General features: G+C 55.5%; 1 protein-coding gene across 1 annotated transcript; it reads left to right on the plus strand.

Moving 5' to 3' along the window:
- The first annotated feature begins 6,384 nt into the window (after positions 1–6,384).
- On the plus strand, positions 6,385–15,151 carry RBM42 (RNA binding motif protein 42). The gene is given in 11 exon segments (XM_008249525.4): positions 6,385–6,631; positions 6,634–6,646; positions 6,886–7,039; positions 8,619–8,703; positions 8,808–8,882; positions 10,596–10,649; positions 10,725–10,900; positions 11,543–11,872; positions 12,107–12,224; positions 14,628–14,822; positions 14,913–15,151. Coding segments are annotated over 11 exon segments (1,425 nt in total). The 5' UTR covers positions 6,385–6,519; the 3' UTR covers positions 15,026–15,151.
- The last annotated feature ends 820 nt before the right edge of the window (positions 15,152–15,971 follow it).

The following is a 15,971-nucleotide window of genomic DNA, read 5'->3' on the forward strand; positions in this document are numbered from 1 at the left end:
AAAGTGGTATTGACATTATAACCTGAAGTATAAAGTAGGTACAAGTCCACACTGCATATAAATGAGGGACGAGAGAAATCTCCCACACAATTCCAGACAACTTAAGTTGACATTCCACTCGCCAGGAGGTAGGCTAACTCCTCCTGGAGATGGGTGGTGTAGGGTGACTTCTCTTCTACACAGCATGGAAAGGGTGTGCAAAGAGAAGTGAAATCGAACACTACCTTAGCCAGGTGACCAGAGTCCGCATCAGCAGATAAGTCATGGATAGTATGTATCCTTGACACGGGATGAAAATTGCACTTCTCGGAGCTGGCACTGGGGCATAGTAGACAAAGCCTCCACCTGCGGTGCCGGCAGCCCATATAGGTTCCTGTCCTGGCTGCTCCTCTTCAGAGCGGCTCTCTGCTATGGCCTGGGAAAGCAGTGGAGGATGACCCAAGTGCTTGGGCCCCTGCACCCACATGGGAGATCCATAGGAAGCTCCTGGCTCCTGGCTTCAGATCTGCTTAGCTCCAGCTATTGGGGCCATTAGGGAGTAAAACAGATGGAAGACCTCTCTGTAACTCTACCTCAAATAAAGAATCTTAAAAAAAAAACAAAAACAAAAAAACAAACAAACAAAAAAAAACACCTGCACATCTGTGGCCTGTGCACACACACATACAAAATACAAAACCATGACCCCAGTCTAATAATGAGAAAACCTTAGCCATAGCCATGTCCCAGATGTGAAGTCTGTTTACAAAGCACCTAGCCAGTTCTTCAAAACTGCAGGATTATCAAAGACAAGGAAAGTGCGTGGGAAACTATTACAGGCAAGAGTGGCCCAAGGAGGTAAGACAACTCCAGGGAATGTGCCCTAAATGAGATGTTGGAACAGAAAAGGGATATTAGCTTAACATTCATAAAGTATGGACTTTAGTTAGTAACAGTGGGGGATGTGGAAGCTTTAATTCTCTCCTTACCACATCTTTAGCTCAGAAACAAACCAATATTTGGGAGACCAGCAGTGTGGCACAGGGGGTTAAGCTGCCACCTACAATGCAGGCATCCTATGTGAGCGCCGGCTTGAGTCCCAGATGCTGTGTTCCAATCCAGCTCCCTACTAATGCCTGGGTAAATAGGCCAGGATGGCCCAAGTGCCTTTGGTCTCTGCACCCACCTCGGTGGCCCACGTGAATTCCAGGGTCCTGGAAAATTGCTTTTTAAAGATTGTGGGCAGCCGGCGCCGTGGCTCAATAGGCTAATCCTCCGCTGCGGCAACCGTCACACCGGATTCTAGTCCCGGTTGGGGCGCCGGATTCCGTCCCGGTTGCCCCTCTTCCAGGCCAGCTCTCTGCTGTGGCCAGGGAGTGCAGTGGAGGATGGCCCAAGTGCTTGGGCCCTGCATCCCATGGGAGACCAGGAGAAGCACCTGGCTCCTGCCATCGGATCAGCGCAGTGTGCCGGCTGCAGCGGCCATTTTGGGGGTGAGCCAATGGAAGGAAGACCTTTGTCTCTCACTGTCCACTCTGCCTGTCAAATTAAAAAAATAAAATAAAAATAAATAGAAAAGAAAAGAAAAAAAGATTGTGGGCAATATCATCTGAACACTTGAGATGGACTTTGACTCAGGAAGTGTGGTGAAAGTGAGACGTCATAACATCAGTCTTGCAAGATCAGTGGCAGGAGCAGGCACACCAGAGCAGGCCACAGCAACTTATATCCTAGCACACAGGTCCCGCCCTGCTTCCTCACTGCCTGAGAACTGGGGGTGGGGGGTGGGGGTGGTTACAGCCTAGCTGCATAAGTTACAAAGTTGCCCTCCTTCCTTCTCTGGTGGAATGAGAAGGCCATGCCAAGAGGGCACTGGCAACAGAACTGCCTGGCAACAGGCTGTGATTGGATGGCTTTGGAAACCACATGACAACGGAGCCTGCCTGGCAACAGGCCATGATTAGATGGCTTCGGATACTGCCTGGCAACAGGGTGTGATTGGTTAGGGCATAGACTGCCCCTTGACCAGATTGGCTGCCTTGGCTATATAAGCTGCTGTACTAACTGAAATAAACGAGTCTGTGGGCTGCTCGCCTCTGGCCTGCTTTCACCCGGCTCCCAGGGTCTATGTGGTGACTCTGTGCCTCTTGCCCCCACCACACTCCTCATCTCAGAAGGAATCAACAGCAACATCTGGTGCGCCAACATGACTGAGAGACAGCATGTGGGACTCAGCGAGGTCCCCCCTTGATTTCAGCAAGTAGGCCCCTCGGTGTTTTGTGTTGCTGTTCGGTTCTGTGAAGGTGAGCACAGGACCCCCTCCTACGCCCCTTTCCTTGTCCTTGTCCTCAGTCGAAGTGACCCCAGGTTAGGCACACACTGCCCAGAAGCGTAATGCCATTTCTCGGCTCCTCCTTTTACTTTCAGTTCGCCCAGTGAATTCACATAAGGGACTGATCATCCCAGAATTTGGAACCAAGTCATCTTCCCTCACTCGAGAGAGGTGACGCTCCAGAGACACAGTGTGGGCACACGGCCTTGGCCTAACGAATCAAGGAAGTCCCCCACTAAGCACAGGACATACGTATGATCTGATACACCACTGTCTGTTCATCTAACATAGGGAACCCCCTGCATAATGCCATCAGCCGCTGAGGTGCTAGGAATTTGTCTTGTTATGGCGGCAGTGCTGTACGTCTTTCCTTTGGCTAGAGTTGGCATGGCGCACCGCTCTTAAGTGCTCAAACATGGGAAATATACACCCCTCTCAGAATCCCATGCAGATTACCAACATAATGAATCCGTGAGTGATAACAGCCTGACACTCCAGGTCCCTGCCTCACAGACAACAGTTGATGACTTAGGGAAAGAGAGCTCTGACAGTGAAAATGACATGACAGCAGACAGGTAGCAATGTCTGGTCAGCCACCCCCAAATATCCGTGGGATTAACTTAGATGACTTCAAGGTGATAACCCATGTGAGGTCATCCCATCTGCACCCAGTGAGGATCCCCACATTTGTGGCAGTTCCCAGGCACCCCAGGCTCTGAGGGCAGCTACTAGACCCCATTCCACCTGTACATTTGCCATTAATGTGAGAGCGGATGCAGAATTCAGGCCCTGGATTCCAACAGCTGTAAAAAGGCTTCTGCTAACCAAGGATCGAGGATATGCTTGTGTTTTCCAGAGAATGCGGGACAGCCATTTGGGTACCAGCCAGAAACATCAAGCCTGCAACTGACAGCCAACCAGACCAGCTGAACAAGATTGAGGGTCGGTCTTGTTAGCGGACACACCTGCCCTATCATCCTAGCCCTGAGGAACTGCCCATAGCCACATTCATTAATGCTTTATACCCCACTAGCTCTGGTCAGCCACTCGAATGGCCCACAGCCTACATGCAGTCACGCCATTCCTGATTACCATTGTTCCTCATTCCTACCCCCATCTGAGCAAGCACTCCTGTGGTTTCCCGTGTTGAGCACTGTTTAGTCAATGACGGGTAAGATCCCCTGAGGGACAACCTAAGACAGGCACAGCCGCAAATGGAGACCACATGGAAACAGGGTCAACAATGGTATGGCCAAGAATCATGCCTCCCGTTGCTCAAAAATTAACGAAAAGGGGGAAATGTGGTGGAATGAGAAGACCATGCCAAGAATGGCCGCTGGCAACAGAAACTGCCTGGCAACAGGCCATAATTGGATGGCTTCAGAAACCACGACAACAGAGCCTGCCTGGCAACAGGCTGATTGGATGGTTTCGGAAACTGCCTGGCAACAGAGCCTGACTGGCAATGGATGTGATTGGATGGCTTCAGAAACTGCCTGGCAACAGGGTGTGATTGATTAGGGCATAGACCCGCCCCTTGACCAGATTGGCTGCCTTGGCTATATAAGCTGCTGTACCAACTGAAATAAACGAGTCTGTGGGCTGCTCGCCTCTGGCCTGCTTTCACCCCAGCTCCTGGGGGTCTGTGTGGTGACTTCACACCTCCTGCCCACACTGCGCTCCTCCTCTCAGAACGAATCCACCACAACATTTCTCTGTACTTTAAGATTATTTATTTGAAAGGCAGTGAGGCAGAGAGAGAGAGAGGTCTTCCCTCTGCTGTGGTTCACTCCCCAAATGGGTGCAATGGTGGGAGCTGTGCAAATCCAAAGCCAGAGCCTGCAGCATCTTCCAGGTCTTCCAAACAGGTGCAGGGGCCCAAGCTCTTGGGCCATTTTCTACTGCTTTCCCAGGCCACAGCAGAGAACTGGACTGGAGTGTAGCAGCCAGGACTCGAACTGGTGCCCATATGCAATGGTGGCACTGCAGGCGGCAGCTTTACCCGCTACGTCACGGCGCCGGCCCCCTTTCTTTGTACTTTAGTTTCCTCTTGTGAGTTGGCTAATCCATAACTGTTTACTTAGTGAGGTTTTCTACCTCTGCAAGTCAGCTAACAGTAATCTTCCCTTCTGTGTTGAAAATCACCATTTTCTTACAAAGATTAAAAGATATATTTTAAAATATTTTATTTATTTAAAAGTTACAGAAAGGGAGACACACAGATCTTCCATACACTGGTTCACTGCCCAAATGGCCAGGAGGGAGCCAGGAGCCTGGAACTGCAGCAGGGTCCCGTATTGGGTGCAGGGACCCAGGAGTTTCCAGGCACATTAGCTGGGAGCTGGATTTGAAGTAGAGCAGCAGGGACTCAAGCTGATGCCCATATGGGATACTGGCATTGCAGGCTGCGGCTTAAACCCACTGCACCACCACACCAGCCTAACCAAATGCAACATATGGACCTATTTTGGATCCTGATTGACAATACTACTGTACAAAGATGTTTTCAAGAAAAAAATTTTTTTAATTTATTCATTTAATTTAAAGGGAGTTAGAGAGAGAGAGAGGAAGAGAGATCTTCCATTTGCTGATTCACTCCCCAAATGGCCACAATGTCCAGCCAGAACTGGGTGGGCCCAGCTGAAGCCAGGAGCAAGGAGCTTCATCCAAGCAAGACAAGAAAAACTGAGCATGGTCTGGGTATTAGATAACTATGAATTTAATTTGATGGTAATTTGAGATGCAGAGATACTATCCAATAATTCACTCCCCAAATGCCTACAACAGAATGGCATTTTTAAAAAAGGTTATCTGGCCGGCGCCGTGGCTCACTAGGCTAATCCTCTGCCTGCGGTGCCGGCACCCCAGGTTCTAGTCCTGGTTGCTCCTCTTCCAGTCCAGCTTTCTGCTGTGGCCCGGGAAGGCAGTGGAGGATGGTCCAGGTCCTTGGGCCCTGCACCCGAAAGGAAGTACCCAGCTCCTGGCTTCGGATAGGCGCAGCGCTGGCCATAGCAGCCATTAGGGGAGTGAACCAACGGAAAAAAGACCTCTCTCTCTCTAACTACCTGGTGAAAAAAAAATTATTATTTACTAACAAGACATACTGAATAATTGACAGATGTCTGTAATTTTCTTTAACGTACTGTCAAAAAGAAAAACATGGGGTGATGACACCGCAAGCAGAAGATACCGTGTTTTGAGAGGCATATGGGAATTATTTATACCATAATAATGCTCGAAAATACTCCAGTATGTTTGAAAAATGCTCATTAAGATTTACCTATTTAAAAGGCAGAGTTGGCGGGGGTGGGAGGTATCTTCCACCAGCTGGTTCACTCCCTAAGCAACTGTACAGGCTGGGCCAGGCCAAAGCCAGGTGCCCAAAACTCCATCCCTGTCTCCCACGTGGGTGCCGGGCCCAAGCACCTGGCCCATCTGCTGCTGCTTTCCCAGGCGCATTAGCGGGGAGCTGGATCGGAAGCGGAGCAGCCGGATTGCCAACCAGCGCCCCCATGGGATGCCCGGTTTGCAGACAGGGGCTTAGCCCGCTGCGCCGCAACGCAGGCCCCCAGAATATTCTTAATGAAACGCCTTTAAGACCACAAAGGAGAAAAACAGGCCAGCTACGCCCCAAGAAAGCAGAGACCAAACCTACACTGCAGCACTTCTGAGTCGATATGCTAATTCTCTCGAGGCCCCCGGCCCCCCGAGCAAGCCCGGCCAGGCTCTCTTCGCGCACTTCCCCCTTAAAGCGCCTGGCCTTCCAAGCAATCACGGGCACCCTATCTCCCTCCGGCCCCGGCTAGGTCGCCAGCCTCGCCCAAACTTCCGGCGGGTTGGCTCCGGCGTTCTGAGCCTCCAGACGCCACACCAGCCGAAGGCAACCAGCCACTTCCCTTCCTTCTCACTTGCGTACGTCCCTCCGTCAAGGGCGTGGCCGCCGCGCCTCGCAGCGCTCCTATAGGGCCCGGGTGCTTCCGCGAGTCCCTCCTCCTGGCCTCTGATTGATCCGTGGGCTCCCCTGGGGGTGTGGCCAGGCCTCATTGGCCCGCACTCCCGGATGTATAACGTCACGTACTGGCGCCCGTCGCTTTCGCCTGTAGGTCATCCTCGGGCGCCCACCCCGACGAAGGCAGAGAGTACACAGCTGAATAGGCGGCGGCTTCTAAACCGAGACGGTAGTAGCGGCGACAGCGACGGCAGCAGCAATGGCCGGGGCGGGGCCAGCCCCGGGACTCCCTGGGGCAGGAGGACCCGTCGTCCCGGGCCCTGGTGCCGGCATCCCGGGCAAGAGCGGCGAGGAGCGCTTGAAGGAAATGGAGGCGAGATGGCCCTGTAAGGCCCGCGACGGGGCGTGATAAAAACAAAACTCCCAGAGGCAGAGCCACCGAACCCTTGAGCTTCCAGGCCGAGAGATGCCGGATTTTTAACTACGATGGGAAGATGGGCCCTTCGGGATGGTGGGGGCGGGGAGAGGGGCGAAGCTGGCAGGGACGGAGGCGCTGTCGCGAGCTGCCCAGCGTCCCTGGGCTGGCGCGAGTTCCTGAGTTGTGGCGTTATGTTCTTGCCTCTAGGTTTGAGCAGGAAGTTCTGGGGGCTCCGGTGACCGGAATCCCTACTGCTGTGCCTGCAGTGCCCACGGTCCCCACGGTCCCCACGGTGGAGGCGATGCAGGTCCCAACGGCTCCTGTGATCCGCCCGATCATCGCGACCAACACGTACCAGCAGGTATGGCTGAGCTGCGTAAGTCGGAGAACTGGATGCCTCGCACCCAGCGTTTGTATTCAGAGCGCTCCGGGCGTTGGGCTTGTTGGTTCGCTAGCATGACGGATAGACACGTTGTCCAGTAGAACTCCCTGCAGTGACAGGAGAGTGCTACACATGTTCAAAGTTTGTCCTTGACGTTACATAGTGTTACGTAGTTGCGCATCCTCGGTGAATACATTTCGTGTACTCAGTAGCCAGCTGTGCGGATGCCTAGTTGAGAGAGCAAGATTGCTACGTGAATGTAAGTAAATGCTTTCCATGTACCTTTGTGCACTTGGAGGCCTTAGGCATCTAGCAGAGAAAAAGGAAGACGAACGCTGGCTTGGTGGCGTTTGTATTTTCCTAGGGAGAGACAGGTAGGTAAGAAGGGCAGAGGCTTAGCAGTGGAGGAGGTAAGAGTTAGCAGAAGACACAGAGGAGAGGATGGAGGGAGCCATGCGTGTGTCTGCGGAAAGAGCGTTCCCCGGGGGGAGCCGCCAGTGCCAGCCCCAGAGGTAGGTGCGTGCCTGACGTGTTCATAGGAAACTGGGAGACCCAGGACGAGCGTGGCCCGAGCGAGAAGGGGAGTGGGAGGGGCAGAAGTGTGCCACTGCGAGGACCCAGCTGCTGCGCTGTGATGGGGAGCTGCTGGGGGCTTGGAGCAGGGGGCCGTGCGTCCCGCTCTGGGGGCTTGGAGCAGGGGGCCGTGCGTCCCACTCCAGAGGGTGACAGAGCAGGGGCCATGCGTCCTCCCAGAGGGTGACAGAGCAGGGGCTGTGTGTCCCACTCCAGGGGATGACGGAGGAGGGGCCATGTGTCCCACTGCAGAGGGTGTGGAGCAAGGGCCGTGTGTCCCGCTGCAGAGGGTGACAGAGCAGGGGCCGTGTGTCCCACTCCAGGGGGTGACGGAGCAGGGGCCATGTGTCCCACTCCGGGGGGTGACGGAGCAGGGGCCATGTGTCCCACTGCAGAGGGTGACGGAGCAGGGGCCGTGCGTCCCGCCCAGAGGGTGACAGAGCAGGGGCTGTGTGTCCCACTCCGGGGGGTGACGGAGCAGGGGCTGTATGTCCCGCTGCAGAGGGTGTGGAACAAGGGCCATGCGTCCCGCTGCAGGGGGTGACGGAGCAGGGGCCGTGCGTCCCGCCCAGAGGGTGACGGCAGTGCTCTGGGTGTTTGGAGAGTAGACCAGACAGGGCAAGGACAACGTCAAGGAAACCAGGCGAGAGGGTGCTGTGAGGACGTAGGCAAGCAATCCAGGGGGCTTGGCCCGGGTGGGGCCGTGGCGACTGAGAGCACAGGTCGGACGTGATTTCAGGTCTGCTGAGTGCTATGCGGAAGATAAATGGGGGTGAGGGAGGTTGCAGTGAGAGGGGCTAAGGACCGCGTTAGCTGTGTGACCCGAGAGTCTCCTTGAGAAGTGGTGCTTCAGCTGAGAGCTGCGGGTTGGTAAATAGCCAGCCCCACATGGCCCGAGCAGGAAACTCCGGCCTCTTGGCTGAGCTAGCCAGGGCAGATGGGGAGCTCTTAGGACAAGCTCCTGACCCTGACCTCTTCCCAACAGGTCCAACAGACTCTGGAGGCCCGGGCCGCCGCCGCAGCCACGGTCGTTCCCCCCATGGTGGGGGGTCCCCCTTTTGTGGGCCCAGGTGAGTGAGGCGTAACGAGCTGAGACTGCTGGGGAGTCAGAGGGTAGTCAAAAGGGCGGCCCAGGACTGTCTCGCCACCATCTTTGTCTCTCACCTCCCAACAGTTGGCTTTGGCCCTGGTGATCGGAGTCACCTGGACAGTCCAGAGGCCCGAGAAGCCATGTTTCTGCGGCGAGCAGGTGAGCTGGGGCCAGACACCTCCCCACCCCTTTAACCAAGTCCTCTTATGCAGACAACTACAGCCTGTTGCCTTAATCTTGCTGCAAGTCACTTCCGCTTCCTCCCCATCCTGATGTTGTCATCTTTCTAAAGCACCGGCCTGATTATGTACTTGCTGACCATTTCAAGTCGGCTTGGCCTCAGCCAGACCTGTGCTCTGCTCCTCTACGGTGCTTAACACAACGTCACTTAGTGCGGTTACCATTGCTTCTAAAATGCAAGAAGGCCTGCTACCTGCCACATAGTAAGCATGACATGCTGCCTCTTGATGGGATAAACAGATCATCCCCATGCCAGCTCCTCACCTGGCGGTGCAGACAGACCCTATGTAACCTGGCTCCTTGCAGAACAAACGCCCTCATCCTGCCCGGAGCCTTGCGCCAGCAGTGACGTGATGCCCAGCTGTCATCTGCCAGCCTGTCCTTTCTCCACATCACAACTCCTGTTGTTCGGGTATCCCCCCACCCCATTGTCAATTTATGTGCTATAGCTTCCTTATTGATATGAAAAGGATATAGCTGCTCATTTGGATGTAAGATTCTAGTATGATTGTTACTGTCAGACTTGTCGGTTATGTTACCTAAATCCTGTTACAACTTTTTACCCGACAGTATCTGAGAAGTTCCAATACTCTAGTATGTTCTGATCAAAATGCAGGTCTCACTTAGTGACCCTGACCAGTTCCCAGACTGCGCCAGCTCCCCGTGCCCTCAGGAGGACGTCCACTGCGTGGCCGGGAAGGCCGTGGTGAGGGGCTCAGCGGCTTCTCCCCATCCCGCTCGCAGTGCTCGCTGAGCTCCCAGTTACAGTCGCACTACAGTGAACAGGAGGAAACAGCGTACTTAGAGATACACTCCCAGCCAAAATATTCTGCTCAGCCTTTGCCTCTTTAATTCTTCATTATTCTTTGGGTCTCAGCTCGCAAGTCCCTTTGTCCAGGAGTCCTTCTCCAGGCCTGCTTGGCCATGTCACGGGGCTCCCCTGGGCTCCCGCAACTCCCTGGACTTGCTGGCCCCGATCGCTCAGCCTGGGCATTCCGTCATCCAGCCCCATCACTCGGCTGGCACCCTCTGGGGATGGGTCTGTTCCCTCCTGCCCTGCAGCACAGCACCCCGGGAAGCTTCGTTCTGTGTTCCCGGCATTGCCAAAAGGAGATCCTCGTGGATAGTTTGCCAGATGAGCAGAGGAAAGAGCCCCACATCTTCCAGAAGGTCCCTCTGACTCTCCTCCAGGACTTTTTTTTTTTTTTTTTTTTGTGGGACAGGGAGAGTTAGACAGTGAGAGAAAGAGAGAAAGGCCTTCCTTTTTCCGTTGGTTCACCCCCCAAGTGGTCGCTATGGCTGGCGTGTTGCGGCCGGCGCGCTGCACCGATCCGAAGCCAGGAGCCAGGTGCTTCTCCTGATCTCCCATGGGGTGCAGGGCCCAAGCACTTGGGCCATCCTCCACTGCACTCCCAGGCCACAGCAGAGAGCTGGCCTGGAATAGGAGCAACCGGGACAGAATCTGGCGCCCCGACCGGGACTAGAACCCGGGGTGCTGGTGCCACAGGTGGAGGATTAGCCAAGTGAGCCATGGCGCCGGCCCTTCCAGGACTTCTTAATGCACATACACACACACACTCTTTGCCCCTAGTGCCCAGGCCCATGACACACACACCCATCTCTCTCCCACAGCTGTGGCCCCTGTCCTGCGTCCAGCCTTCGTCCCCCATGTGTTACAGAGAGCAGGTGAGGGCCAGGGTCGTCACCCCGGCCACGGCACGCTCTTCAGGCCCGCGGACTCCTCCACCCACACCCTGACAGAGTCTGCTCTCTCTTCTGCAGCAGGTGCTCCCCGCCCCATGGCCCTGCGGCCCCCTCACCAGGCCCTCGTGGGGCCCCCTCTGCCCGGGCCCCCTGGACCACCCATGATGCTGCCTCCAATGGCCCGGGCCCCAGGGCCCCCCCTGGGCTCCATGGCTGCTCTGAGGCCTCCCCTGGTGAGTGTGGGCGGGGAACTGTGGTTTGAGGTGCAGGGGGTGGGGAGACCCTTGACGCGGGCCCACTGGGCTGTGTCCAAGTCCGCCTCTCCTGGGTTTTCAGTTTCTGCCTTCTCACTTGCTGACTTGTCTCTGCCTTTGTCTTTCCCTGTTTCTTTCTTTGGCCAAATCTTTGTTTTTCTTTGCTTTTATGAAGAGAAGCTCACACTGTCCATTTTGCTATATTCATGCTATTCCCCTCTGTGTATGTATGGGGGTGTTGGGTTTTTGCTCAGCCATTTGAAGCAAATTATAAGTGAAGCTGTTTCTTCAATCCTGAACGCCTCAGTATTCATCTCCTGAGAAGAAAGACATTCCCTCTGGTATCATGGCACGTTGTCACGTCTGAGAAGTTCACAGTAATGCTGTCTCCACGTTTCCTTCCATCATCCCTCTGCTTTTCTGTCTGAGCGTTTGTAGTTCACCCTGTTGGTCTCTCTCTCCATCTCTGCCTGCCTTCTGTTTGTGTTTGACAGAGACTCCCTTCTCTGCCTTGGTTTCTTGCCTGCGCTCTGGCGCCCAGGCCTGTGCTTCGCTGTGCAGGATGGGGCTGGAAGTGAGGCCTGCTGTGATCTGACCCCACTCGTGCCCTCTCACCCTCAGGAGGAGCCAGCGGCACCCCGAGAGCTGGGCCTAGGCCTGGGATTGGGCCTGAAGGAGAAGGAAGAGGCAGTGGTAGCGGCAGCTGGGCTGGAGGAGGCCAGCGCAGCGGTGGCTGTGGGGGCAGCAGGCGCCGCAGCAGGCCCTGCCGTCATTGGGCCCAGCCTTCCGCTGGCCCTGGCCATGCCATTGCCGGAGCCGGAGCCTCTGCCCCTGCCTCTGGAGGTAGTACGTGGCCTGCTGCCTCCTCTGCGCATTCCAGAACTCCTGTCCCTGCGTCCAAGACCCCGGCCCCCTCGGCCTGAGCCACCTCCTGGCCTCATGGCTCTCGAGGTAAGCAGGGAACATAGCAGTGAGCGGCCAGAGGGGCTGGGAGCAGACAGGGACCCCTGAGCTTTTCCATACAGAAACACACACACTGCTCTGTCCAGACCTGGGGGGCCTTCGGGATGGGGGAGGTTGAGGCAGACACCTGCACCTCACATCCAGTCCTCTGCGGTCGGGGTAGGAGGGCCTAGGGGCAGGTCATGTGTGGGAAACTCCAACCCCATCAACTTTCTTCCGCAGGTCCCAGAGCCCCTGGGTGAAGACAAGAAGAAAGGGAAGCCGGAAAAGCTGAAACGCTGCATTCGCACAGCCGCCGGGAGCAGCTGGGAAGACCCCAGCCTGCTGGAGTGGGATGCAGGTGAGGGGCCAGAGTACAGGGCCTCGTGTCGCCCAGCCAGGGACGAGACGGGCTGTGGGCAGGGGAGGGAGGGGCTGTAGGCGGGAAAGGTGAGCCACGAACTCCACGCTTCTGTGCAGGTGCTGACGGGTGCTGCCGTCAGCCGCCCTCACAGAGGTCCAGACCATGTTCCTGTTGGGCAGCTCCCTCACCCACCGTGGGCCAGAACCTGGTGGAGGGGAGTGTACTGAGGGCTTCTTCACTCAGGCAGCGCCTCCTCTGCTAATAGTCACAGAGCATTTTTTTCCTCCCCATTTTTTTTTCCATTTACCTGAGAGAGAGAGAGAGAGAGCTCTCAGCCACTGGTTCACTCCCCCAAATGCACGCAGTGGCTGGCCAGACGCCAGCCCAGTCAATGTTGGTCTCCCGTGTGGGTGGCAGGAACCCAACTACTTGAGCCATCGCTGCTGCTTCCCAGGGTCTGCGTAATCAAGAAGCCAGAGACCGGTCTCCAACCTGGGTGCTCCAGTGTGGGGCATGGGCTTTCCACTGTGACTTACCACCCACCCCTTCCCCAGCCTCCTAAAAACATTTTGAACAGGAACAGCAGAGTGAACAGACATCTGTCCAGCACCGAGGTCTAGCGGTTAGCATTTTGCTGTGTTCCCCTTGCTTCTCTCTGTGTGGATGGGAGCTTTGGTTTGGTTTCTGCTCATTTGAAGTAAATTGTAAGTGAAGCTGTTACTTCGGTCCTGAACACCTCAGTACTCATTTCCTAAGAGTCATTTTCTTTCATATCACGATACCATTAAGAAAATTAACAGTAATCCTGTTCAGTGTTACAGAATTCAGTAGTTGTTTATATGCAGATTTCTCCAGTTGTCCCAGAACTTTTAGAGCTATTTTTCTCCAAACCAGGATGTATGCAGTTTTTTGTTTTTTGTTTTTTGGAAGATTTATTTATTTAAAAGGCAGAGTTAGAGTGAGAGAAAGAGAGGAAAGAGAGAGGTCTTCCATCTGCTGGTTCACTCTCCAAATGGCCACAGCGGCCAGAGCTGGGCCGATATGAAGCCAGGAGTTCCCAGGCCATAGGAGAGAGCTGGATCAGAAGTGGAGCAGCTGGGACTCGAACCAGTGCGCATATGGGATGCCAGCACTGCAGGCAGCGGCTTTACCTACTACTCCACAGCGCCGGCCCTTGTATGTAGTTTTATGTCTCTAGTTCTCTTTCAAAGATTGATTTTTGTTCATTTGAAAGACAGAGTGGCAGATCTCCCATCCACTGGTTCACGCTCTAAATGGCTGCAGTGGCCAGGGTTGGACCAGGTGGAAACCAGAAGGCAAGAACTCCATCCAGTCTCCCATGTGGGTGGCAGGGGCCTACTTGGGCATCTTCCACTGCCTTGCCAGGTGCATGAGCAAGGAGCTGGAGCAGAGTGGAGCAGCCAGGACTCGAGCCCATACTCTGATACGGAATGCCAGCGTCACAAGCAGTGGCTTGGTCCTCTGTGCCAAAATGTTGGCCCCTCCAGATGATCTCTTACTGAAAATGGTCTCCCTCCCACCTCTGATATGTGGGAGGGAGACCATATATTTTTGTCAAGTGTCTAGGCTAGTTGTCACGTAGAAGGTTCAGTCTTGGGGTGGCCTCACTTGTTAGAGTGCCCTGAATCGCCACAGAAGCCCTAGGGCAACTAAGTGATAGCTGAGGAAAGACTCACCTCCCACCCAGGCCTTGACTTCTCCTGTCCTGGGATCATCTACCTGCCCCCCGTCCACGGTCACGTAGCCTCAACCCGGGTGGGGCCAGTGCAGACTGGCGAACCTAGTTCTGTAGCCTTGGACAAGTCACTTACCCTTTCAAGCCTCGTTTTCCTCCCGGGAATAATAGTACGGACCTCATGGGGGTGGGGAGCCGTGGGACTCGAACTTGTTCAGAAGAGGCAGGGGCCCAGCCTGAAGCATGTGCCCAAGCAGAGGCAGAGCGTTCAGGTGCAAGGGAGAATCAGAGTGGGCTTTGCAGGTGGAGCAGAGCTGGTGAGGGTGGGCCCAGGCGACGCGGGGGTGCTGGGGCTCTGAGGAAAGGCCAGAGCCGGCACAGAATTAGGGCCTTCATAGGAATGGGTGAGATGGGTGAGTTGGCCCTGGGGAGGGACAGCATGGTTGGGGCCTAAAGGTGAGGATTCTGCAGCCACATCCTGAGCTCATGTCCCAACGAGGGGCAGCGACTTGGCCTCTATCCCTAGAGTAGGAACACTAGTGTATGCAAATCTCTGTGGCTGTCCTAAGAGGTCCCCGGGCAAGCTGTGGGGTTCGAGAGGGAAGAGGGCTAGGGGACAGGCCAGCGAGGGCAGGACCGTTCACGGAGGGGGAGCCCAGGCCAGGCGTGTGCATTCTCCGATGTGTTCTCTCTCCCAACCCCAGATGACTTCCGGATCTTCTGTGGGGACCTGGGCAATGAGGTAAATGATGACATCCTGGCACGCGCCTTCAGCCGCTTCCCGTCCTTCCTTAAGGCTAAGGTGATCCGTGATAAGCGCACAGGCAAGACCAAGGGCTACGGCTTTGTCAGCTTCAAGGACCCCAGCGACTACGTGCGCGCCATGCGTGAGATGAATGGTGGGTGAGGCCTCCCCTAGGGGTTACAGGCATGGCAGGCATCTGGCCCAAGCCTCGCCCCCTCCTGACCTTGAACCCTGCATTCCACAGGGAAGTACGTGGGCTCGCGCCCCATCAAGCTTCGCAAGAGCATGTGGAAGGACCGGAACCTGGACGTGGTCCGTAAGAAGCAGAAGGAAAAGAAGAAACTGGGCCTGAGATAGGGTCTGGGGCTGGGCACCCGCTCCCACCTGCTGGGCCCTGGCTTCTCCCACAATTCTCTTTGGAAAACCCCCAACTGTCCACCTACTCACCCCAAAGCAGTTTCAATAAATTTATGTTCCTTTCCATCCCTGGCGAGGCTTGGGACTGCTGTGCAGAGCAGGCTCGGCACCCCCACCTGAGGATGGTGGGAGCCTAGAAGTTCACCCACGCAGACAGCAGCCAGAGCGGGAACGCTGAGAGACGTGATACAGGAGAGAAGCCAGTCTCCGGGCAAGGAGGCCTGGGGCCGGGGCCAGGCAGTCCCAAGCACAAGCACGTGGTCACTTTTGAGCCCCTCCTGTGTGCAGGTCCATCTTGCAGCCTCTGAAGTCCATGCTGATGAGCGTTCCAGAGGCGGAGTGGGGCTCTGACAAGGGCGCAGCCAGGCGGAGCTGCTGCAGCCCCTGTTCTCAGCGCCGAGGCAGGGCAGGCCAGGCTCGGCCTTTCTGGAGCTCACCGCATTCTGGGCTTTCTCTTCCGCAAGCGCTGAGGGTCTGGACGAGATGGACAGAACAGCAACGGAAACACTCGTGGTCCAGTGGCAGAAGCTAGGCCAGAGGGCGCCCAGAGAGGTCAGGGTAGGGCTGGGCAGCCCAGGGTGCCGGCTTGTGGCCAGGAAGGGTTTCCTGAAGGAACTGCCCACTTTGGAGATTCCCTCTTGTCATCCTTACCCTCTGGGTGTCAGACTGTTGGTGTGTTTCTCTGCCCAGTCAAACCCTGTGTGAACCTCAGTGGGTTCCTGTGTCCCTTTCTCCATATCTGAGTCTGGTGGCTTGCTCTTCGCTTCCCAGCTCCAAGCTGGCCTCCACCTGTCTGAAAATGTGTCCATGCAGGACCCGAACTCCCAGCTAAGAGCGTAGATGTTACCCTAAGGGCAGCAGCAAGCCCCCTAAAGCCAGGACAGAG

Source organism: Oryctolagus cuniculus, chromosome 18 (assembly GCF_964237555.1).
Source record: "Oryctolagus cuniculus chromosome 18, mOryCun1.1, whole genome shotgun sequence".
Classification (NCBI taxonomy): Eukaryota; Metazoa; Chordata; class Mammalia; order Lagomorpha; family Leporidae; genus Oryctolagus; species Oryctolagus cuniculus.